At 35.3% G+C, this 25702-nt stretch overlaps 2 protein-coding genes across 7 annotated transcripts; both read right to left on the bottom strand.

The window, feature by feature from the left end:
* Positions 1–72: 72 nt before the first annotated feature.
* Positions 73–12045, bottom strand: LOC132916282 (prestin-like). 5 transcript variants are annotated; one of them, XM_060976156.1, is made up of 14 exons: positions 11996–12045; positions 8883–8996; positions 7983–8144; positions 7398–7508; positions 6432–6604; positions 5897–6064; positions 3116–3217; positions 2760–2893; positions 2495–2657; positions 1912–2088; positions 1493–1765; positions 1124–1285; positions 799–925; positions 73–710 (listed from the first exon to the last, which is right to left on the bottom strand). In XM_060976156.1, the coding sequence occupies exons 2-14, from the start codon at positions 8977–8979 to the stop codon at positions 547–549; spliced, it is 2013 nt and encodes a 670-aa protein (XP_060832139.1). In that variant the 5' UTR covers positions 8980–8996; positions 11996–12045; the 3' UTR covers positions 73–546. The 5 variants fall into 5 exon arrangements, 4 of the variants coding, with proteins under 4 accessions (XP_060832139.1, XP_060832138.1, XP_060832136.1 ...); XM_060976155.1 differs by lacking the exon at positions 11996–12045 and adding an exon at positions 11524–11982; XM_060976153.1 differs by lacking the exon at positions 11996–12045 and adding an exon at positions 10607–11511.
* A 2485-nt stretch (positions 12046–14530) lies between these two features.
* LOC132916272 (juvenile hormone esterase-like) lies at positions 14531–17734 on the bottom strand. Of its 2 annotated transcripts, XM_060976128.1 has the most exons (10): positions 17066–17734; positions 16710–16847; positions 16445–16604; positions 16154–16339; positions 15884–16083; positions 15630–15792; positions 15388–15539; positions 15159–15306; positions 14915–15047; positions 14531–14789 (listed from the first exon to the last, which is right to left on the bottom strand). In XM_060976128.1, the coding sequence occupies exons 1-10, from the start codon at positions 17270–17272 to the stop codon at positions 14573–14575; spliced, it is 1704 nt and encodes a 567-aa protein (XP_060832111.1). In that variant the 5' UTR covers positions 17273–17734; the 3' UTR covers positions 14531–14572. The 2 variants fall into 2 exon arrangements, with proteins under 2 accessions (XP_060832111.1, XP_060832112.1); XM_060976129.1 differs by lacking the exons at positions 15159–15306; positions 15388–15539.
* Between the last annotated feature and the right edge of the window lie 7968 nt (positions 17735–25702).

The following is a 25702-nucleotide window of genomic DNA, read 5'->3' as shown; positions in this document are numbered from 1 at the left end:
ATTTTAAGTAGTTTCAGGCTATATATTTGTACTAAACATATTAAATATTTAGAAAAATATCATAAATAGGTATTCTAGAAGTCTGTCTATAAATATTATTTGTTTCATAATTTTATAATACACAAAACATTACTTGTTATTACAAGAATACTGTATGTATAAATATCATTCAATTTTCACACTCAATTCTAAGTTTTATTTACTACAACGAGATAGTGTGATTTTAATATCTTTTAAAAATATAGCGGTACAGAATTGTTTATACGATTTGTAATGAATCAAGCAAGATGAATACATTCAACCTTCACAATATTCTATCTTGAGCAATTTGTTCGAACTGATTTTGACATATTTTTCATTAACAAACATTGTCTACATACATCTCACAACTTCTCATTTCCAATATTCCTCTCATCAAACAGTCAAATGCATGCGTTTTGAAATAACATGGCAGTTAAATTGTCAGTCGATCACGTTGATTGAGTCATTTTTCCCTGGGAATCATGAATGAACTTCGCCGCATGTAGTCGCGATTAGTATTCGCAATCAGAGACTGGCGACAGTTGCGTCGTTGTATATCGGCGAACTCCAAGCTGGTTCGGTGTTAGATCTTGCAAAATGCACGGCGTCTGCCACGGTGGGGAATGCGGCGAACAGGCCACCTTTGTATTCCAACAGGTTGCACTTTCTCATCATCTCGTACACAGGTCCTACAATGTGTTCAAATCGTTGCGTATCGATCGGGTCTAACATTGCTTCCGGTTTGGTCATGCGGTTCCACGACGCGATTCTACTCACCGGAACACCCGGCGATGTACACCGGTATATCGATTTCACAGTATTCGTTGATCAGGTTTCCCAGGGTCGTTGCGCCCGCCAGGTCCATGTGACTCACCGCGCTCAGGTCCAGTATCAGGGTTCTCAGCTGTTCACAATGACAAGGAAATTAATTTTCTACGAAAGTGGGTCGGCAGTTTTATGGTTTCTTCGGGCTGGTGTAACGAGGATATAGTTAACGTTGATATTCCTTCTTGTCGATTTAAATAATGATTTTACTAACAGCATTGTATTATACTGGATACTATTCTAAGATACTGGAAGATATTCTATATCGCATCTCTACCTTTCTAACTTCCTTCAACTCGTCGTGTTTGAAGCCTCCATTAGGTTTCTTTCTCGGCGTCTGGCCAGCAATTTTATATACCTCGTCACGGAAGTGCTGCCGACAGGCGAAGTTCAAGCTGCCTGAGTAGTGAAATATTCTTATACCCGGCAGCTCTACCGTCTGAAAATACGACTTCCGTGTTAGATCTATCTCAGACTCGTTTCAGCCTGTACCGCCTCGAGAAATACACGATACAAAAAAGAAAATCCGCTTTAATCGAAATAGATTCCCATTTTAACGTAGCTCGATAAGAAGAATATATATATATAAAAAAAAAAAAAAAAAAAAGGGAAAGAAAAGAAAAGAGAGACTATCATTATTCCATACGCTTTTATATCTCTTGGTATCCAGATAAAGCTCAGTACCAGGTACTAGAGCGAGTGAACAGGTGTAAGGATGGATAGAAAAGAGGATTAATTTGCCGATGCAGAACACGATTCCAACTAGAAGACCATATTCCACGTCCATCAGAATTACTGATATGAATGTCACCGCCCAGATAACTCCATCCGTTTTATCCAATTTCCAGAATCTCTTAAATTCTGTCACTTTCATTAGCATCCCCTTTAGAGCCACCACGATGATGCTGGCTAGAACACACTGTAGATGGAAATATAATCTTTTATTAGTTACTTGAAACTTACACGTATAATCGATTGAATTTGTCGATTTTCGAAATTGTACAGATTTCTATTAGATTTTTGTATTTTATATAGTTAACAATGATTCGAATATTTGCGAATTACCCGTGGCAGAGGCTCGAAGAAGGGGCCGATCCACAGTAAAACGCTAATTAGAATTCCACAGGATATTAGACTAGCTAATTGAGTTCGTCCACCGACAGTCTGCTGGATCAGGGATCTAGAGAGCGAAGCTGTGAATGGCATGCAAGAGAAGAAGGATCCAACTAGATTTCCGATACCCTAGAAATCATCGAGGATGACGATAATTAGTTTTTTATGTAAATGAGTTACATTATCTTTCATACAGCGTGACATTGATTGCTATCGCACTATAATAATTCTAAAGCGGTCGCGGTGTCAGTTTTGATAGATAAAAGAGATTGACTTTGACGAATCAGGTCAAGTCTACGACATGAATTATTTAATTGATTCCTCGGTTAATTAAAATGTCAATAACAATGCATCAGATTCTAATCGTGTGACTACACACGCTATTGTTTCATGCGATGTACTTGAATGTATTTCAAGATTAATTTAATGGTTATACAATCGAATATTTCTATATCATAATTCAGGCTTGGGTTATATACCAGAAATTCCAATTCAAATTTCATTCGAAATTTCAAATTTAAATATACATTCAAACCTGTGCCATTAGCTCCTGGTTCGAATCCACTTCGTAACCGAGTTTCTGCGCGAAGATTAACGCCATGGACATGGATATAGTGTAGGACACCATAGTAATGATGAAGCTATCTAATAAAATGTTCGGTACCAAAGACAATGGTGGCAAGGTCGGAGACGGCAAACTGGAAGCAATGGAAGAGAAAGTTACCATAAAGATGTTGCTTCGTTTCAATGAAACACGACACAACTATCGTGAATAATACAGTTTCGAGGAACTTGGTTACCCGACTGGTATGTCACCCACTACCGCGATCCCATAAACTTCCGCAAGGTTCAGGTACACTGAGAGGACAGTCCCAACCACAACCACTAGCATTTCTATGGGGATTGGGAATGGACTTATTTTCGCGAACTTTGGCTGCAAATAAAATACGAATTTTTATTATAACTCCCGCTATCTGGCTCTTTTTTTTTTTTTTTTTTAGAAAATATTAAAACTGAAATTTTTTAAATTCCGAAGAATCTTGAAATGAAATATAGGAAATTAAGTTTTATTAAGATTTTATGATATTTCAATATAATCTCTAAGGTTTGTATGCTGTTGGTTAAAATAATGTTTTAATTCGTCCTTGAAAAGTACCTTTAACGCATTGTTGACAATGAGAACCAAAATGATGGAACAGGATAGCAGGAGGGCAATTCCATTGACAGATTGATAGTTGTTAAAGAAGTCCACGTAACTCTAAAACGATATTAAACAACCATAATTAGGGACTGAGCTTCCTAAGACCAAAATCTTGTTACAATGTCTTCTAAATAAAACAAACAAACGCGATCATGTTACGTAAGTGTGATTATCCATCATAAAGTTATATTTCAAAAGTTCAATCCCCTTATGTAAGTGAAACACAATCGGTGAAAGTACTGTTACATTAAACGTATGTTATTTCCTTCGTTTCTATTATTTGTAACTGTATTGCTGAAACAATAATCGTCGAAAGCAGCACGTTTTTCATCCCTTTGCAAGGTGCGAATTGATCGACAAGTTACGAAGATTGCGAAGGTCTTTGGTCGTTGCAACAGTTTCTTCTTCGTTTCTGCAGTTTCTTTAATTTTACCAAAAAGAAAAACCACTTGAAGAAATTCAAGTTAGGTTGTCCACAAAGTGGCACAAGATTATTTAATTTTGAGAAAGTTTCGATTTCATACGCGACATTTGAATTTGAAATAGCTTTTTGAGCGGAACTTCTAATTTTGTTTTTATACCTTTTCAATGAAAATTTAATTGAAGGTACAGGAGTACGTGGAAAATTAAAGTGTTAACAAAGCCTTGAAATCTACTTTTTCTTTCCCAACAATTTTCCACAAGAAGTCTTCCATTTTCCAAGATAGAATCGTGGGATTCCGGATGTCTCGGAACTTGTTTCTCTCTTTCAATGAGCAATTGAAATTGTTAGAAAGTCACTGTTGGAATTTCATTTGGCATTTCATGCGCTCACCTGTCTCCGGATAGAAACAAGAACCGAGTTCTTTGAAATGGACGTAGTCCGTGTTGAAAACGACAAAGTGGAAAATCGACCGTGTTGCATGCGGTATTCGACGTATTTGGTATGAAAGGAAACGAGACGAGATGATATTAACGACAGTACTTTTTGATTCTCGTGCTATTTCCTCTTTAACGACATCAGGAACAAACTATTAGAAACGCCGCAGGCTCAAAGATTGTCTTTGAAGGAAGTAGAGAGCCGGAAACGAGAAGAACAAAGTAAAGTGTTGGACATTCTGATGTGATTATCGCGACAATTGTGTTTTGTTTAATTTGATGTACGTTTCTGTTCAAAAGTTTGCAACATTCTTTGCTTCTCAGATAAATATTTTTTTACGAAATGAAAATAATACTATAATTCTAACATTCGTTGTTAAACATAATCAATTACAGTATCAAGGTTGAAAGTAAGTAATATTACGAATAAAATATTCACTCATCAAGGAAGTTATTGTTTCTTTTAAGACACGTGTTACGTTTGCCGAAGAAGAAGGATATAAAATTCTATGATAAGTGGTTTTCTCATTTGCACGTACTTGAAATTGAGGTCTGCCGATACGGCTCGTTAATCCTTTACAAAGAAGTAAATTCATATGAAGGAGAATTTCAAGGATCGAATAGTCTATAAATCTTTTAACGACGGTTTTCGTGTATAGGCAGCTGTCGAGATATACATGTTTATTTTACGCGAAAGAAGAAATCTTTTGTTAGCCGAATTTTATTACACGAAAAAAGAAGTTCAACACTTTGCTTTGTATAAGTCACATTTTTTTTTTATTATTTCTCATCGTTCCTCGTACTTATTTTGCACTTAAAAATCACACAGTTAAAAATCATACATTTTTCAATTGGTTCACTGTTACAAGGTCTCGCAAAAATACAGTTTCGTCATATTAAGAAAACACTTGATAATGCGACTGACGATGTTACGACAATGAGAAATAAAAGAAGTTGTTTGACTATTCTGTAGCCTGGTAAACTTTGTTATCGCATGGAAAAATTTCGTTACGCTAATTAATACTTCTTCGAATGGTATACTGAAATATACATATGTAAGAAGAAACAGCATCATTAATTATGGTCGTTTATGGAAGCGGAAAGATTAACTAGCCAGCAACTACATAATTGGTAAATCATTACGTGTCGGACGTCAATTATATTCATTACGGTCGTACGTAGAGTGTTATATACATTTTTAAAGATTTATGATAGTTACTACGACGAATAAATACGAATACTAAACTTTCCTGTATAATTAATTTTTTCCATTGTTCTCTAAAAGTCTTAATTTTGCACAAGAAGGATTCTTCATTCTCTTCTTCAACATTTTTGCATTTATCATATTACTAGAATTTTCTAATTTAAGCTCAGCAGATTATTTTGCTTGTATCTTTCTCCGCATAATTCGCCTAACTTCCTATATTACGTTCTGGGAGAAAGTAAGTAGACAACACACCTGTCGATGGTTCAAGCAGTTCGATCAATTAACTAAAGGTCTCCACTGGTATCAGTTACGTTAGTTCGACAACCTTCTATTTTCTCCTATAAATTTCGCTCGACAAACAAATAATCCGACTTCAGTTTCCGATTTTCGCTTTAGTTCACGAATATTTATAACACATTAAACGAATTGAAAATTACTTTTCTCTTTAATCGTAAAATTGCAATAACGCGATTGCTTTAGATTTAAATTGCTTTAGAACTTCTCCTGTGGTCTTCGCGTGTAATACTTACTTATCTAACATAATCGATTTCTTTGATTGTTCTCCAAAGGATTTAATTCTATACAAAAAAGAAATTCTTTTCTGTCCAAAATTTAAGCTTTCAGAGAACAGACGAGGAAATTACGCCTACCGTTAAGAATATAATACTCACAAAGATCAATTTGAAGGGCCCTATGCGTTTAGGTAGGTTGTCCAATCCTAGAAGATCCTTCACTTGCGACGTGAACACGTGAACCGCCGCTGATGTGGTGAACCCGCTTACGAGACTATCTGCTAGAAGCGATGCAATCACTCCCAATCGCAATAAATACATTACTAACTGAAAGATTATCAGATCAATGAGAAAAGCAAAAGATTAAAAAAGAATCGACAGATTAAAAAATAAAAATATTAATTAGAAAATTAAAATTTATATTTGGGTTTTTCCAGGTGTAGTTGCATGTATTTTCTAAAAATAACACTTCTATCGAAGTAATTACTAAATTTGTAAAGCTGTAATACCATTTATATGGTACACGATATTAAAAAAGGAATCGATCTTCGTTAATTTGCTACCTTTAACAGCTTTAAAGATTTAAAGATTCTATGTTTGAAGATTCTACATGCAGGAAAATAGATAGAATGTTCCAGTAGATCCAACATTTTGTAGATTGAAGAAAAACGGTAAAGAGGCGGTAAAAGATTACCTGAATCATGGCCACGGCGAAAGTGACTGCGGTGGCTACTTCCACGGGGGAATATCGATTACTCGTCGAGGATAATAGCTCGTTTTCTGTTGTGGCGTTCTTCGGGAGTTGTCCTTGAGAGCTGTAGGTCGTGACCACTTTTCCGGTCATCATACAAATCAGCGCGAAGGTACCTTGACATCAACAGACTGGTTATTTTAACTATTAAAATGTGTGAATTTTTAACTTCGATCGTTGTATGTTTTTAGACATTACTATACTTCAATGTATTATATGAACTGTATGTAAAAATAATGGTCTACGGTCAGCATGAAGGTGTTTCGAAAATTTCATTGATAATTTTACAGGTATTTTTCTTAATGGTGAAATATTTGGAAAGCTTCTGGGAAACTTTTGAAACAGATTATAGCTTGAACGAAGTTCTATGTGTATACGTATGCGGTATGTCTATTTTAATGAGATATTATTAACTCGAATAGTCGAACTTTCGTTATCTATATTGATAAACGTACGTAATAATAACACACGGTGTGGTATTATAACGAGAAAAAGCAGTCAAGTGCCATGAAAAATTGCGTGGCGATTTTGTCTAAGCAAGGTTGGAAAGTGAAGCCGAAATGAAAGTTAGAAGGAAGCGGATACGAGGAAGCTTCATCGAATTACGAAGACTGTTCAGTTTTAGAATCACGGAAAACTGTTTCCTTGAAATTATGAAATCGGCGATTAAATTTATTAACGTCTGGACGAATATAAGAAAACATTCGGAGAAAACATTAATATCAAAAGCATATGCATATAACTCTTGTACAAAATAGTAAAAGTTTGGCAAGTGATTACTAATCGATGGTTAACGAAAAGAGGGGAAGAAGAACAGTCGTGAAGCTTCCGCATTTCGTAACACGTTACATACTCAGAATCATCGTTAGTATTATCAAGAGAGTCTTGAAATGTTTGTTTGCTGTTTACCCATTGAATTATGCCTTGATGTGCCAAGGAAGAGATAAACAAGAACTGGAAAGAATGCCATGTAGATACCAACTATTGGTGGAACGTTGCCTAATATTGCGTACGCCATTCCTGAAAAGTAATTGCGTTAATTATGGGAAAAATGACTTTGGCCTCTTGCATCGGTAAAGATCGAGTGTATAGGAAAAATAAATTTTATCGAGTAATAGGACCGTCGATCTTCTTCGTCTAAATAGACGATGATCTCTTTTGATTTTTTTTACTCCAACTATTATCGAAAATACGTAATATGAAATTATTCTAAAAGAATTTTTCACTCTGGACGTGTATCAAAATTCGTCTATTTTTAATATTGTTCTTTAGATTTATATCATGGACACTCAGTTCTGATAATAAGATATTCAAACACGAGACAAGACAGACGATCCAAACAGTGTACTTCTAATTTTCTTAACATAAGACTTCAAATTTTCAGGATAAACAGACATCTCTTGATAACTGGCATCGGTTCATTCATATCTCAAAGTGAATTTATTGTTCTTATTTGTATTAAACATAAAAATGCCTCTTTGTAAACGTTCGTACCTTGAGGAATATGCATCACTGCCACGGTGATTCCAGCAATGATGTCGCCCAGTAAATTGGTCTTCCAATTGTACTTTGGCAACCATCCGATAAGGGGTATAGTATTCTTCAGAATCATCATCGGCTTGACCCTTCTGCATTTCATCGAGATGTTCTTCAGTACTGTGACATCGACCATCATTCATAAGCGCATTCATAATACATCTTTGTACTCTTATTATTATAGAATGTCTGATAGTATAGAGATTTTTGTCTGAAAGTTTAATCCTAGTTTTCCTGAATTAATGATTTTGTCCCTCGTATCGTTTATTTCTCCGAACCCGTCAATTAATCATGGAATAAGTGGGGAGTAATTAAGGTTTCCAGGGTGTCGTTAGAAGGAAAAGAGATTAATTTGAAAGCTAGTATAAAGATTTATTATTACAACAGAAATCTATTCTCAAAATAGTACAAGCGTGAAAGCTAAATATTACTTGTTAATGATAGTCGTTGCAATAACAAATATATATATAGCAAACACAAATAGCACGATATATTCAGTTTCTGTTGCAACTATGGATATCTACAATCAAATTATCGATGTGATAATCACGATAACATTACTAGGTAATCGTAGATAGTATTAATCGTAAATCTACAATAACGAAAATCGATTAATTATGCTGCACAATAAGGAAAGATAACGTTCGATTGCAACTGAAGCGCGAAAAAAAAACTACTTGCTCGATTCTTCGATTCGAAATTTATATAACAAATCATTGGTTTTCATTCCTTTGCTCAGACGAAAGACAGCGTATTGCGCGATGATTACGCGACGCCTGATGGTAAATAAGCATCGCGGCTTGGCGAGGCGCCATGATTCTTGGATTCGCTCGGTGGGAATCCGCGTACGATACTTACGTGTTTTGTTCGGCTTCGCATATTTGAACAAGTGATTAAGCTCGTCCTGTTGATAGACCGGTCGTCTCACCGTTAGTTCAGGGCTAAGTGCCGTCATCTCGTCACTCAGATCGTCTGTGAATTAGTTCGTGTCTCGTGAGATCTTCTCGTTTCTTTTATTCAAACTGATGTGCGAAATTTTTGTTGGCATATAATATCACACGAGACGTGTTAAATGCTGAAGACGTGTTTTAGATAACGTGTATTGTTACACGTAAGTAAAGTACTGAGACAATGAACGTACTTATGCGTTAACAGTTTATCGGTATTGCTTACGCAAAATTACGTAAACTTATCTCAGGTATATGAACAACAAATTGCAAAGGTATTTAACCACGTGGCCTTTCCCACTTTCTAAATAGAATGTCTCGTATAGCGCGTGTTTCTTAGTGCCGTAAGGAGGAGTTTACCAACAATTGGAATTCTTTCATCGACGCGCGAGAATTTAAATGTCAAGTTTATGATATTGGAAGGTGGAAATTATCCAAGTGGAAAAGCATTTTATAAAATTCGAACAAAGATTGATATCGTTGCACATGATTATTTGAAAGTCGAAGTTCTTTGGGTGAATTAGAGCGGATAATTAAATGAGCGTTCTTTCAAGAAGGGAGATTGGTAGATCGAAACGGTTAATTTTGGATTTTAAATTTAAGTTTAAGTGGAAAATATAAATTTATCACGATCACATCGTACTTTGTTTGACTCAACATCTTGAAACCATCTAAGTTCGTATTAAACGTTATTCAATTGAATCTCATTGTGAAATCGCGGTATAAATAAGAAATACTCCAATGGTAACAATATCTTCCATCATGTACGATCTATCAAACACTTTGGAATCAATTAGCTCAAAAATAAATGCCTCAATGAGACTGTGAGTGTTGCAATCTTTTTATATTATGCGTATAAGCATAGATAGTGATATCATCGAAATATAAAATCTTTCGATCCATCATAACCTACGACACTTTGAACTAGATTTTCCTATGGCGATTATGAAGTCATTGCATTCGATCATTCTTGTTTTAAAGCCAAATTTGAAATTAAGAATTTTCGAATGTTCAAAATTTAAAACTTGTAATTTTCGAAAGTTTCAAATTCTCTTTCAAATCTTACATATTTTTTAACGCAAACTTTCGCACTTTTAAACTTTCGAAAATTCAAATTTTCGAATTCTCAACGTTTCAAAATTTTAAACATCCTCCGTTGCAGATCAGAGAAAAGAACTCCACTGATAGTAATCGATCTAGAATCGAAACGAAACCACACGTTTTTATAAGATTGACCGGGGAAACCCCATAGAGAGTGACCTGTCATGGTGGTGGTGAGACGTGTACCACTTGCACGGTATGATTCGTGGCTTCTCAGGAGCACGCAAGCGTATCGAACAGCTGAATAACGCTACGTGTTGTATCGAAAAGAAAAACGCGCTCTGACAGAAGATCGACAGACTATGATAACTCGGCTGCGCTGTCTATCGCTTACTAACGCATTAAACGTGAACGCGACGCTTGGCTCGTGTGTTTTCCATTGGAATTCAGTCACGTGCCGGTAATCGGGCCAAGAGCTGTCAAATAAACGCGCGTTCCTCGGATAACGACCGTGATGATACTTCATCTCGATTAAGATGCTTAATTGGGCCGATGTAACTGCGTGTCTGACCAGTTAGAAAGTGGAATTGATACCTCCGTTGTCGTGGAACGAAGTTGGAGATTCACAAGATGAAATTGCGTCATCGAGGATTTTAACCCTCGCGACCCGATTCTGCATTTATAGTGTGTTTTCTCCATGTGGTCAACGTGAAATCAAATATTTGGTGTTTGGTGTACTATGTTGCACAAAATATTTGCAGTTTGCACATTCTTTTCTACAGCTATGGTTTTCTTCTTAGCTTCCACACTTCATTTTCGTGGTGTCAAATTTTTGTAATCATATAATACGAAATTTAATACGGAAATAATTAATTAAAGCACGTAACTAAAGCAACAAATACAATGATGCAAGTATACATATTTTATAACCGTCGTAAATCATTGCTCTTGAGAATGTTGGATGAAAGCTATCTTAAACAAGGATGAAAAGTATAACAAATAAACTGAAGTTCTTCGTTGTTGACGAATAATCAGTACTTATTATAAAGTATAGAAATAATTATTTATATAAATAGATAAAATTACGTAGATAAATATACATAAATATTTCGAATCAACGTAACTCTTGTTAGAAAAAAATGCATCAACGAATCGAATACTTGTCGTCCATTGATGAAGTAAACCGCTAGATTGATCTCCAACAGTCAATATTTCCAGTACAGAAGATAAAGAATATTTTTAGATCCAAAGGCAGTGCCCGTTGGCGAGAAATGTTCTGAAGAGTTTATCACGTGAGTTTTATTCTCAAATACACAGCGTTGTTTAACAGTTATATCACACGATCTTTGAGCTGTCGATCGAGCACGGGGAGGTTGATGCTGCGTTTCAAAGCAAGTCGAAGTCTATACAGCGATGGTATAAAAATCCGCGGAAACAAGGAAAAACTTTCCAACAAACGAGCAAATCACCACTTATCTCGTCGAGACGATATTTTAAACTCGGATGCTTACCGACGGTTTAGCGAGATTCACACTTCCTCTTAATCCACGTTTATTCCAATTATCAGGCGTAAAGATGAGTTGAAACTCTTTACGAGAACAAATCTTCTTCCTTCAGTACTCCGTGATTCCACTAGTGAAAGGCATTCTGTGAAATCTAACGATGGTTTACGAAGAAATAAATTAAAAAATCCTCCAGAGATTGAATTTGCAAGCAATTAAAGCGATAATATTTTAATTTCACTGACAATTATTTGATTTTCCCTTTCTTTCAATTATTACAAGAAATATCATAGAATAGTACGATACTTTCTGGTTATTATGATATAAAATATACTCGATTAGAAAAAATCCATTGTATATTAATAATATAGAAAGTAGAATAAGAGACGAAAACGCGTGTTATGATAGAAAAATCGAGCGCTGGTCGATCGATCGACGAACGTTAGTCTGTCGACGCTAACGAAGTCCAACTAAAAACTACCACAGAGATTTCACTTTTGATCGAGCGCTGGGTCGGTCGAGTATAGCGTTCTTGTTTAACTTTGTTACGTTCTGTTGTCGAGGACACCCCGTTCTCCTGTAATCCGAGGTGCTATGGCGTCAATCAGAATTTTGCAAAACCCATGTTTTGTTAACACACAGAGCTCAACGATTTATGGACGTCTCCTTCCTTATCTTTCCTTTCTGTCTCTACCTATGTGATAGTTGGTTGAAAGAACCATGAAGTCGTGATTACCATTTTAAACAAGCTGTGTTTTCCGACATTGCGATGATTCTTCTTCGAAATACGCAAAGATTTATTTTTGAGAGTAGACACTTGGAAGATTTGATTTATTAATCTCGTGGTGACGTATTTCAATTTACGTTGCATTGTTCGTAGAAACGAATATTTTATTTACAACAATGATTTTCTTAGAATGCTACAATACTAAAAATGTAAGCACGATCGATTATTAGCGCGATAATAAGATCGGAGGATAAAATATCAGTTAACTGACGCTTATACGTAGCTCGGTAATAGGATTATTTTTACAACTTTGTAATAACGAAGAGAGAATTGAAAAGAGCGATCAATACGAGAAAATTGACAGAAAGATGTTCTACATGTGAAATATTTTAGGAAGAAAAAGAGCAAAATCGTAACAAAGACTCGTTGATTGCTCTAAACCTAACAAGGAAGAAGCACACGCGGTAGTTAAATGAATAAGAATTCCAACACTCGTTTCTCCGTCTTACTCAGGGAAGCTGTTTGCGATGCATTAGAACTGTTAATTCCCATTATGTATTTTGTATGCACTTTGTTTGATACTGATATCACTTCTTTAGTCTTAGATTTTGCTTTAGTCTTACTTTGCACGAAATTCTCTTTATTATAGGGATTATCTTGAGGTGTTAGGATGTGTAGGGTACCAAAGAAATACTTTTTTCGATTTGAAAACGAGTTTATTACTATTATGAGACGGATTTCACAATCTTATTAGTGCGCGTTACCTGGGTCGTACTGGTACTGTTTTTCATTTGCTCGCCTTCGACTCGATTTTACTCACCACATGCGATTCCGGGTGTAACTGCGTCTACATTGTAACTTTGATTGACTGATTGTGACTAATCGTCTGTAACTGTCTCGAGTTTTTCTTCAGTTCCCTTTATATAGGTTGCCCCCGAAAGAGAAAATTTTCTTTCGTGGCAGGGAAACGACTTTTTTATTATCGAAGGCCTTTGCGCATTTTTGCAAGTCCCAGGGCTTATTCTTTTACGACGTCCTGGCCTCGCACGTCGTTTCGCAGGTTATGCGACCAACACATGTGCTTAAACTCTTTTCTTTGGACCACAATCTGTTCGTATCGCTTAATACAAATTATGATCGAATAAATATATTATCAAAACTTCTGAGTTTTTTTATACATTTCTACGTTTTTATAAATCTTATTTATTTTATTAATTTGATACATTTTACTCTTATCTCCTCTGTTGTAAATTTGATGAATCATGAAAAGCAATTCTGTCTTCCCTAAACCAGTTGGCTCAACATTAGTACGTACGGTTTACCTAAAATTTGTTAATTGCATTGCTGTATTAAATTATTTTCTAATTATTTCAAACATATTCACGCTATAAATGCATTTATCAAGATCCATTCTTTGCAATACGTACGTATAGAGAAACAGTTTCATCGCGTGAAAATGATTACCCAATGCGTCGAGTCTATTTCACAAGGAAAGATATTGAAACGAGTTTAGCCGAGTAATTATTAGCAAAGAATTTCACGCCACATTCTTCGTTGATTTCAAGTTATTAAGACGATGTATAAATTCTTATAGGTATTTTCCTGTTTTCACGTGACAGCTTGTGCCGTGCTATTAGGAATTCATTATAGATATCGTACGTATAATTTCTAACTAAAGTTTATGAATATTCGCAGATAAGAATTGTAATTGTTGTTGTTAAAAGAATACATAAAACATGTCACATTGTTTCTATGGTTTTGTTTGAGTTTGTATATCTGCCGAGATAAGATTGGCGGAATTTGCCAGCCAGATAATGAATTTTGTCAGCATCTCTGAGATTTGCACGGTAGAGATATTAAATGAAAAGTTTGTTGGTCGAAAATAATAAGTTCTATTCTCCTGATTTCTTTTCTTCCTTCAAATTATCGAAGCAACACACTGCTGATTATTTTGAACGGTATACATAAATTTAAATGAATTTCGATATCTTTGTTTGAGCGCAGTTAATTTAAATTCGTTTGCATGAAAATTTTTACCTTATTTCTATACGTATCTGTGTTTATTACTATCTGAAAGATAGGCTACGCATATAAATGCTATCTTTTTACTGTTCTTGTGTTGAAATTGAAGATAGACTATTTCCTGACTCATCAAAATATGTTTTTCATGTTACTTTATCGAGGTTTTGTTTGTGGTCCTAATATTACATTAACGACACTCGACAAAATTTTGATTATCACTCTGAGCTTTAATAATTGTTGAAAGAAACTCGAAAAGATGAACACAGCTTTTCTTCTTAATTTTATTAAACGTAACAATATACAACAATATCAGACACAATTTAAAAACTTTATAGGTTTGTTCACACAAGACGAAACCAATGGCAGTATCCTGTAGTACAATCTTTCGAAACTTTCAGTCTTTGCATCGATCAAGCGTTTATGCATCGTGGAAACTGTATTAATGTCTAGTTGAAGACCATTGTGTCCAGAATTTGTCCAATTGACGTCGAGATGTGAACAATTATGATTCTTTGGAGTAGGATTTCTGAGAAAATAAAAATATATATATTTTTTCTGAATAATGTTAGTACGATACTATTAATATATAGTATAAATATATAAAATAGTATAAGTAATTAATTATCTATTTCATTTTCTAATTAATCGGACCCGTATTTGGCGAAATTAGCCCACAGCTTCACCATCTTTTTTCTGAATCGATTGAATCTGTGTCTTGGATTTGTAGGTGCACGAAGTGCATTTGAATGGAATATATATCCAACATCGTCAAAATGAGCAGTCCCTGAAAGAACTCTCAATCAATTCCAGAAATACCATTCTTTATATTTTATATTTCGTTTTACGTTTCTATTCTTCATATGTAACGTCATAGTATGTGTTTTTAAAAATGTACCATTCAATGGATTGTGGTCAACTATGTGCCAAGAATACTTTGATTGATACGATAATCTATAATAATAGGTAGAGTGACCCTTATTGTGCGTAGTAATTAACCTTTGAGTCAGATCTATGGGACCAGAGAAAAATATATCCATCGCGATCTATGAATGTTAACGATATTATTACAAAAATATAAGAAAGACTATTTTTATATAGAGATACTAAAAAGAAATCATTTTTACCTTCTCCAGCTTATTGTAACTGGTGTTAAAGAAATTGTATATAATTTGCGCGAATAGAGCCATTGGTTCTTTAGTATACTTCCCATTATACGTATTTATGCTGTGGAGATACTCTGTAGCCCAGTCGATCATGTTTGCCACTCCTATTGGCGCTAAACGTGTCAAACGTAAGTGTATTTAGTATCACAGGGCATAATAATATAGCGCAATTAATATTATTAGAAGATAATTGTGATACTTACGACCTAGGAAGAGAAGAATTTCGTTGCGAGTGTAACCCAACATAATATCGTGATGATAGAAGTCTCCATTATGATATTTTGTTATAGGACATTCTGTTAGAAACGTGCTGTTGGTAGGATCTATCTCGGGATTTTCTATAGTCGGTCGAAATGGCAATATGTTCTAGAAATATAGGAAATCATGGAATTTGAATTAATATGTGACGATATTAAAATTTCCAAGTAATCAATCCACTATTAGTAGGATTAATTACCAGGTTAATTTTTTCCGCTGCTCTTATAAGTTTGATCGCAGGTGTGTGACGAAGATAATTCAACAAATCATCCCTGCTTTTAGGTACGTAATTAAGAAAGCTAGCGAGTTTATAAGCATTCTGAATCATCTGTTCCGGTGTATGGTACGCCCAGGGGCACAACGGTGTGCCGCTCATGCTAATCGATCGACGAAACAGTCCTGAAAAAGTGAACGATATGAAACAAGAAATAAAAATCCAAAGCAAGAAAAAAATATTTTAAAAATGTACCTCTGGATCGTTCAGATAACATGTGAAAACCGATGGAAGTGCTGCCAGCACTTTCTCCAAAAATTGTCACTTGTTCTGGATCGCCCCCAAACGCGGCAATATTGCTTTGTACCCACTGAAAAGCCAACTGTTGATCCTTTAAACCAGCATTACCCGTTGCGTTCGGATGATTTAGCGCCAGAAATCCTGGAAGTATAATTAATATTCGACGAAGTAACTAAAAGTTGCCTAAATTAGGCAACCATAAAAAATTAATTTCAAACGAAGAAATATCGTTTGTAATAGTAGTACCTAAAACACTAAGTCGGTAATTGAAGGTGACCAAAACAACGTCTTCTTCCATAAAGAAATCAGGTCCGTATAAGGACGCATTACAATGACCAGACATATAGCCACCACCGTATAACCACACCATAACTGGTCTCAATCTTACTTTATCCTTGAATACCATCTATTAATAACGATTGTATCTTCTAAAGTCTTTGGTCCAGAAACTCGATAAACTTTATCGAAATTATTTAGTATCAAATCTTTACGAGATTGAAACAATAATTACCTCACGTGTATACACGTTCAAATACAAGCAATCCTCGTGACCACTAAATTCGCTCGTTATATAATTTGACTGAGGACACATATTGCCCTCTTTGAAAGCATTTAACACACCTTTCCATGGTTCCTTCGGAACCGGAGGCTGCAATAATCAAAATGAATGAAACGATTATATGGAATATCACTGAAGCATTCTGTCCGTGAGTCGAAATCACTGTTAAACGCAAAAAATATTTATTTTTCCCTCGTAAAGAGATACTTATTTTTCATATGATTTTTATTTTGATATTTTTGCTTCGAGTTTCATATTGTCAGATCAAGAACACTCGAAAAAAAAAGAACTGTTTTACTTAATTTCACCTTAAATCTCAAGTCACCGAGAGGTGGTTTCGCATAGGGAATCCCTTTAAACGAAGAATATTTGACTGAATTCCATACTGTACGCAATACTAAACCACGAACAGGTCCACTAGGTGTTTTAACAACGAAAGTCCGAGGGGAACTGATGATGAAATATTGTAACGATGAAATTAAAAGAACGAAAAGGTAGACATTTGTGCCATTCATGCTGATTCCTTAATGAAGATATTAAAACTGTTGAAATTATGCGAATATAAGAAATACGTGTATTGACTAGTTGATCTTGACACTTTGTTCCAACTGATAATAAGTAAGTCGAATATCAATCAGCTTAACCAGCATTTTAATTTTGCACGATATGCAATTCTCAAAATACAGTTTCGGAGTTTCGAATTTCACCTGATGATACTGTTACTTATCGAAGTTACGTCGGTGGTGCAAATTTATTTGGGTGAATCATTGCATAATTATTTACACGTTCCTTTTTGATAAACAATCGATGAAATATTAAAGCGATACTTGCTATCTTCTGTATATTTTGTATATCTGATCGATTAATGGCTGATATTGAAATTATTACATAGATAGATATGATATTAGATAGAAGATATGATAGAGATACAAGTTGTGGATAGAAAGGATTGCAAATAGTAAGAAATAGTTGCGAATTTTCATGAGACAATTCATGTTTTTATAAACACAATTAAAGAAATAAAATTTAAATTGAAATATATTTTATTTATTATATTTTATAGCGAATATATTCCATATGTTACATTTTACCTTATATATATTATATATTTTAACATTTTACGTACATTCCGCGCACTTTTATGTCTTTAAATTTTCTATAAATGCAATGCGGAGTTTAACATTAAATAATAGAAGCAGAAAGCTATGAACTACATTAATAACAAGGACAAAAGAGTCTAAAGAATAAATAATAAAATAAACCAATTAACCTTCTCGCTACGTAACTGGGACAAGCTACAGCTTCCGAATGGTAGAAAATAAAAAAGAGTTTCAAAATAGACAAAACGAAACGGTTTCCAATGTTGCATCGCGTGATGTATACAGTCCGCTTGAAGTAGAGACATTTTAACGATTTGATAAATTGCTTCGACCTGTATGCCAAAGCGCTTTCTGTTGCGGGAATATCGCAGCGAAAAGGTTAAACGATCAAACGCTTCCCATTAATTGCGACTGTATATGTATATTATACCTTCTTTTGAAAAGAATGTGACAAATTATACATGCGCAGTCAGCGTAGGACGAAATGCAAAACAAGTGGCTTCTGTCAGAAGAAAGACACTGCTTTTGGATCATCTCCAAACGCGATGATATCCTCTTTAAAGTCATCGTGTAATACTTCGTTGACTGATGATATCTGTTGTAGATGATTTAGGAACGACAATGCTGCTAGATTAATTTCGAAACATTAATTTGAGATATTAATCTTCAATTAGAGCGGCCTAGATCAAATTACCGACAAGGCAATGTATTTACTTTCGTACGATTTTCATAGAATTTGTAACTTATTGCGATTTAGCAAAAAATTAAGTAATTTTTATGCTATTTTACGAATATCTTGTAAACCATTAAAGATACGAAAAGATATCATAAAAATTGTTTGCTATATCGTGATAGGAATAAATTTTTCTGGTGAAAATACATTAAACGACTGGAGAAATTTCAACGTTATCTCAATTATTTTTCAATTAAAAGGAAATTTAAAGCAAAGGAACGCTTGGAAGCGAAACGAGAGAAGGTTCGTGAACGAAACGTTCCACATTCTCCGGGTACTTGAAACGTTGCTAACTTCTGCTGAGTTTCACTTGAATTTCTTCTACGCTCAGCCCTCGGCTGCCTCCTTAAGTTCAATATCCGCGCTTTTTTATTGTTAGCTACTGGGAAAGGGTATCGAAGTTGTTGCTTTATAATGGAAGAGCCAATACGTGATCGCCTCTATAGGTTCTTTTCATGCCTCTCGTAACGTCGACAGGAACCATTATATAACAGGTGACCTGTTACGGAGCTATCCGTGACTCTTCTCTTCTTCCACGTCTGCTATCGACTTTGCAAAAGTTGTCAAATTATGATAATAGTTAACTAAGGGAGACATTAAAAATTCGATTGAGAAAACGAAGAACGAATTTAAAAGTCTCTATAAATAATTATTTAAAAGAAAATTTAAATATTCAAAGATCCAAAAGTCGAAGAATTCAAAAATTGTTTATTTCAGAAATGCGAATATTCTGTTAATTTTAACGTTGTGAGAGAAGAGAAAGGGTGAGGAAGGAAGGAAAGAACCAAAAGTCTTGTAAATATTGTATGAACTGCAAACATTGTAGATAATCCATGTATTCCGAGAAGGGAATCATTGTCTTAAAGAAAAAATCCTCCGATTGCGTATGTATAGAAGGCTAGAAAAAGAAATAAAAATAAATCAATAAGTGTGTATTTATCCGAAAGTTTTCCTTAGTTAAGAAACAGTGGATGGAGAGTAAAAAAATAACACTGGTATGGTTAATACGTCTTTTTCTACGTGTCTATTTATTATGAAAATATAATACAAAACATCCTATGTTGTATTACATAGATAACAATGCTCAATTAACGTTTTATTCCCTTTTGTCTTGTAACGTTACCATCCAACACTATGAGAAGTATGTCAGGATAGGTAAAGTTCGTGTTCTCTTATTCCGTGTTCTTCATCTTCGTCGTTTTTTTCTCTTTTTTTTCTCGTTTTTCCCTTCATTTTTTTTTTTTTCGTTTTACTTCGTTTGGAGGAAAAAGGCCCGATATTACAGAGAGAGAAGATACATATAATAGACGAGAGACGTTACAGAGCGAAAAATTACAAACTGGAACGGAGAAACGAAAGTGTCCTGGTGTTCTTTTTCTTTTAGTGTTGTGACTCACATATTCGTATTTTGTTTCTTACAAAAACGGTAGTCCGTTCGAACGAGCGGAACAGGAACAAGGGCGGGAGCTTATTTTCCATTTCTTTCACTTTTTTTTTACCATTTTTTCTTTGTTTTTTCTTGTTTCTTTTTTTGGTTTCGTTTGACTCATTCGTCTGGGCTTCGTGGGTCCAGGAATAAGGGTTCAGGGAAACGGGACTCTCTTCTTGTTTCGCGTGTCGATGCACAAATTGGAGTTTTGTATTAGCGCTAGTTTACAAATAATACAAATGTATGTAAATATCGTTATTATAATAATAGGTTCCCTCTTAGCGAGAAAGAAGCTTAAAGCTAATTCATCTAGCGTCACTATCGTTTTCACACCATGCTAATACTACGTATTCCAGGTGGTACCCGTGAACAGCTTTGTCATAGTCGGTCGAACTTGTTATCGACCAGATGTGGAAATATCAGTGAGTAGGTAATTAGAAGAGTGAAAATAGAGGAAATTACTGGTTGTCGAATAGAGACATCGGAAACAAACAACACGTGATCAGTGTCCTTTTTATCCGTCGCTCGCTAAATAATCCTTCGCTCGAGATAATACTTTAGAGATAAACTAAGTGGATCACATTTTTTGATAAAATAAATAAAAAAATTATCGAGGATCGAGTAGACTAAAAGAGGATGGAAATAAGTTTCTAATATTTCCAATCGGAAAAAGATAATTTCTCTGACGATTCAGAGAAATCTTACGGAAAGTTTCGAACAAATTAGAAATAAGAAATACTCAAGGATAAATATAAAAAAGATATAAAATATATAAAAAGAAAATGGGCTGAAAATAGGAAGATGTAACAGTTGTCAAAGTTTTCGAAGAAATATGAAGATTCTGCATAAGTTGCACTCTATTCAACAATGTATTGTCAATCATTTCGTTCTCGAACGGATAGCTAGCTCAGCTGTCACAGGCACCGAGTGAAATACATTAGCGATTCTACAAATAACTCTATATCGCTACCGTTTTTTTTTTTTTTGTTATTTCATTATTAGGCGAAATTCGATCGACGAGGGTTCCCGCCGTTGCCGCCGGATACACCATAGGAAATTACATCGTCGACGACGATCGTGGCTTCGGTTTGCGTCGCGGAAAGGGAGATATACCGGCGAGGTTAAAGGGGTGATCAGAGGAGGGTGTAACTCGCACGGCAACAGGAACCCCGGACGAGCTGGTCGACCTAGGCAATTAGTGTCATCTACGTAAATGCTAAGTACAATTAGCACTACGGTCAGAATAAATTAATAACTATACATAGTGTCCACCTGTGGTGTGTCCTGTGTCCCGAGTATCTGGGCGTTCATGCGTGTAAGTAATTATAATCGTGCGTGTCTCTGTGTGTGTTCTGTCATGTTGCGTGTGTTATGTGTGTTAATACGTATTTCTGTATTTATGTGCGTGTGTGTAAAGTGTCATGAAGAAGAGTAGTGTCGAGTGTTCAGTGTATAATACCTACGGCGTTTTTCTCCGCGGTTATTAATATCGTTTACCTTTAGTACCTTTAATCTCGTTAATTACCTTTTAACTCTATATTGCTCTTTGTATTGCTTCGGCGGCAGTATAGCCCTACGTAGTCATGCAAGGTATAATTGTATTATTTTTTTTTCCGTTAATAGATATAATATAACTGGTATCTCTCTTCATCGCCGTTCAATGAGAATAATAACGTCGCGATAAATAATATATCCGATCGACGATAACCGGTAATAATCGTAATTATAAATGAAAATAATAGTAGCAAGAACGACAGTTGATTTTAGTAATAACGATGATAAAAGAATCGTTATCGAATGTTAAGTAACTCGGTTGGTTTCGTGTTGTGATTTTCTTCTCGGGTTGTGTATCTGTTTAAGTTCACGCGTTGATGCGCAATAACGCGAACGACGGTACTAATCATCAAAGCGATAAATCATCGTAATAACGCCAGCCTACCAGTAATTCGATATAATTTCATCGGTAATACCGTGTCAACGTATCTATATAAATATATATAGTTAACTTCGCGTTCTGCGTGTGTACGGTTTAATTTCTTACGTAAAAGCTATAAAATATGGATACCTGCACAATTGTATTTTTTTTTTTTTGCATTTACTTCTCTACTCTTTCATTCTTTCTGTTACTGTTATTCCTTTTTTTTTTCACTTACATTCACTCACGTCCCTCTCGCTCTTCTATTTGACAATTTTTGTTCATATTCGCTCTCTCACTCTCGCTCACATTTTCTTCAAATCTTTACGACGAAACATAATATTATTATTTTTGCGCTCTCTACTCACTCGTCGTACCGTCGCTATTTTCTTCGAACTAAAGTTCGAATACTATAATATATATATAATATTTTTTATGTATATAATATATATATATATTTATATATATAATAGATTTATGTATATCAATGTAACCAGTGGTGCGCGTTTTGTCGCGCTGCATCGTATTACTTCATCTTATAAAAGCCATCGCTAGTCTCCTCGCCTTTTCTCATTCTTTTTTTTTTTCTTTAATTATAATAATAACTCTTACTAAATCGTTTATTAGGCTCGCTGTATGGTGTGTCTGTGTTTACATGACTATGTGGATGGGTGCGCGCGCGCACGTGCGTGCGCTCGTGTAAAGATGATTCATTATCTACGCCTATGTCTACTATTCTCTTGCTCGTATTCTCTTCTTTCACACACACTCGTTCTCTCTTTCGTTCACTTTTCGTCTTCGCTAATTATTCATTTCCTTTCTCGGTAATTTATTATCGTAACGAGTAGCAAATAATTGTTCACTACGTTAGTGTGTACGTGTGTGTATGTTCGACTGTTCGTGATCCAGACTTGTAACGTCGGTGTGTGATCCTGCACCGCTAAGTCATCATTACAATTAAAATTATTAAGGTTAAAAATTCATCGGCCTATTCATACTTTTTTTTTTGCGCCGTTATTATTATTTATATTAATCGGTCGCAAAGGTACCTCATCGAGGATCCGCGACCGCCTACGAAGTTATTGCTTTTGAATACCCCGGCTTCCTTGGGAGCATCCAATTGGAACAATATCCTGTAAATATCAGTCGCACTTTGGAGGAGGCAGGGATTTTTTTTACGCGGTTTGTTCTATTTTTCTTTTTTTTTGTTCTTGTTGTTGAATTGGTGTGTGTCGTTTTGTTTTTCCTCGAGAATACTATCACAATACATACAATATCAATATCTATATGCGTTATAGGTTAGGTTAAGGTTCACCTTATATCACATCCGTCCCTAACGCGCCGTGGTATGCGTCGAACGAGCTCACAAGGATCTACGTGGGACGATGCTTTGGAAGCACGATTTTTCAGCTAAACGACAACGTTTTCTTCGTCACATTAAACGTAAATTTCAAGCTGGCTTCCAAACGATAATACACTGCTATACAATGTTAATAATACGCATTGTTACTTACTGCGTCCTACGATATCATAATTATATTATACAATTTGGTGTTCTCGTATTGTTCGTTTCATTAACTTCCAGGCTAACGATTTTTTAATTGATCGCAAAATATCTATCTCGAACGTCGTTGGCATAACCTAGCAGAACCCGAGCGACACTCCACGGCGATTAGCTCATTAATTTAGGTTCGCAATCAATAATAACAATAATAGTAATCATAGTTCGCAATCATTATCGTCATCGTCGTAGTCGTTGTTAATAATTGGTACTCGCAAGCGTTTTGTAATCTCGGATCGTCGCTTGATATTGCTTCGTCGTATCCTTGCTCGTATCTTTCGTCTTCATCACGCACATGTATCTTGTTTGTCGCTTCTTTTTACCTGTAATTGACACTGTCCGTACTCGTTGAAACGCATAAATGCACGCTAACGAATAATTTTACTGATGTATATAGGCACTTTTTTCTTCGTTCTCCTTTTTTTTCTTCCTCTCTCATTCTTTCTCGTTCCATACCCCTGGCGCTCTTATCTCGCTCTTACACTATCCCAAAACAACAAACCGCGCTACAAATTTATGTATCTATCAACCTTGTTAGTCTCCTTTTTTTTCGATAAGGAAAGCTCGCAGTTCCAAAGACAAACCTCTATGTTTAGATAGTCGTTTCTTAAAGCTAGAAACGTCACGGAATCGAATCAAAACTCACGCGTACCACCTCGACGAAGAATCGTCAAACCATCTTCGTTAACAGAATTCGTTCGATTTACAAAAGGTTACCAGAGACAGACAGTGAGAGAATAGGAAAGCAATAGAAAACAGTGTAGAGAGAGTAGGCGAACAGTTTTGTCGTTTTATGTCCGCTAACCCTTCTACCAAGCTTTACGTTGTTTAGACAGGAAGCGATATATGCAATAATAGAGAAGTTGGTTGGTAGAGAAGAATAAAGTCACATGGAGACGGAAAGTCGAAGCCGAAACAGGAAAAGGTATAGCGACAGACAGGAGAATTTCGAGCGAGAGGCTTCTGTTACATTTTCGCACCTGTTTCCGGACGTAGTTCTTCACAGGTTATCCATATATATTTTAAAATTTCGATCTAAAGAACTCAAAGTAGATGGAACAGATTTTATATCTTTGCTAGATACGCGAAGAAGAAAAGATTCTTTTTTCACCTGGTCATTTTCATCGTTCATATAAAAACAAGGTATACCGTGAGATCTCTACGTCCACAAAACACCAGCGCCGTTATACTCAGTGCGTCTACTATGTTCGTTAAAGTTTAATTATTAATTGCGAACGCTTTGCAGATCTTGCGACTGATGTTTTCTCGTGCGCATATAGGTCACAGACGAAGTGGAAAATACAGTGAACAGTGAGAGTCGTAGAGAGAAATTTCTTGTGACACGAGAAGTGAAAAAAGTGATCATCAGTAGATTCCCACTAAAATCGAACCATTCGTTTATATGTAAGTACAAAATATTTTTTGCAGGTTTGTTTTAATTATTGACACCACGGCATCTTTGACGATCACTTTTGTCCGATCTTTCTTACTGACTGAAAATGCGCGCGAACAACATCGAAGAGCGAAGAAAGTGACATTTGACTAACATATACATACATAGTTGCATTTGTTGACTACGAAATTTCACGATTTTTTTTATTTTCGTTTGTTCTTTTTTTTTTGTACTTAATATCACTGCTATAAACTTTAGTTAGCTTGCTACAATGTTTAATTAAACTAACGAGACTCTTACGAATTTATTGACTCGTTATTGACTCGTTTCTAGTTCCTTGAGCAATACTGATCGATCGATCGCGCGCATTTCTCGTTGGACGTTTGCTGTCGAGTGTCACACATAGAACGAGTCTCGTGGGAACCCGGAGTCATTTTTTAAAACGATTATTAGGCGGCGTAATGTGTTATTGCTTATGTAGATAATCTTGTAACGATGACCCAATAGCATGCTCGAACTTTCATACTTCTGTCATTACCACCTCCTTTTATGCGTTAGACGAAATTATGCACTTGTCTTTCTCTTTATTTTCTTTTTTTTTTTTTTTTTTGAAATGAAACTTCCAGCATTAATTTTTATTTCCAACACGTATATATTTTCTGTTAATGCAATTCAAACAAGGCTGTGTGACCCCGTACCAGTTTTGTTTTCTACGTGTTTAAGATTTATGAGCTTCGAGCATTTATTGAGACGTGTTACAAGTTTCACTCGCAACATGTTATCGTGTTATCGAATATGGTCAATCATCGAAGTT

This window comes from Bombus pascuorum, chromosome 2 (assembly GCF_905332965.1).
Source record: "Bombus pascuorum chromosome 2, iyBomPasc1.1, whole genome shotgun sequence".
Classification (NCBI taxonomy): Eukaryota; Metazoa; Arthropoda; class Insecta; order Hymenoptera; family Apidae; genus Bombus; species Bombus pascuorum.
This window is presented reverse-complemented; position numbering and strand designations above follow the sequence as displayed.

What these genes read in the sequence shown, in the direction of transcription:
- LOC132916282 (XM_060976153.1), bottom strand. Translation starts at nt 10,691, where the DNA reads ATGCAGAATCGGGTCGCGAGGGTTAAAATCCTCGATGACGCAATTTCA. An exon ending in AGTGATGCATATTCCTCAAG is followed by an intron (nt 7,509 to 7,982) that starts GTACGAACGTTT and finishes ATTACTTTTCAG; the next exon opens with GAATGGCGTACGCAATATTA. An exon ending in GTACATCGCCGGGTGTTCCG is followed by an intron (nt 711 to 798) that starts GTGAGTAGAATC and finishes AACACATTGTAG; the next exon opens with GACCTGTGTACGAGATGATG.
- LOC132916272 (XM_060976128.1), bottom strand. Translation starts at nt 17,272, where the DNA reads ATGAATGGCACAAATGTCTACCTTTTCGTTCTTTTAATTTCATCGTTA. An exon ending in TGAACGTGTATACACGTGAG is followed by an intron (nt 16,605 to 16,709) that starts GTAATTATTGTT and finishes CGTTATTAATAG; the next exon opens with ATGGTATTCAAGGATAAAGT. An exon ending in CAGCGGAAAAAATTAACCTG is followed by an intron (nt 15,793 to 15,883) that starts GTAATTAATCCT and finishes CTATATTTCTAG; the next exon opens with AACATATTGCCATTTCGACC.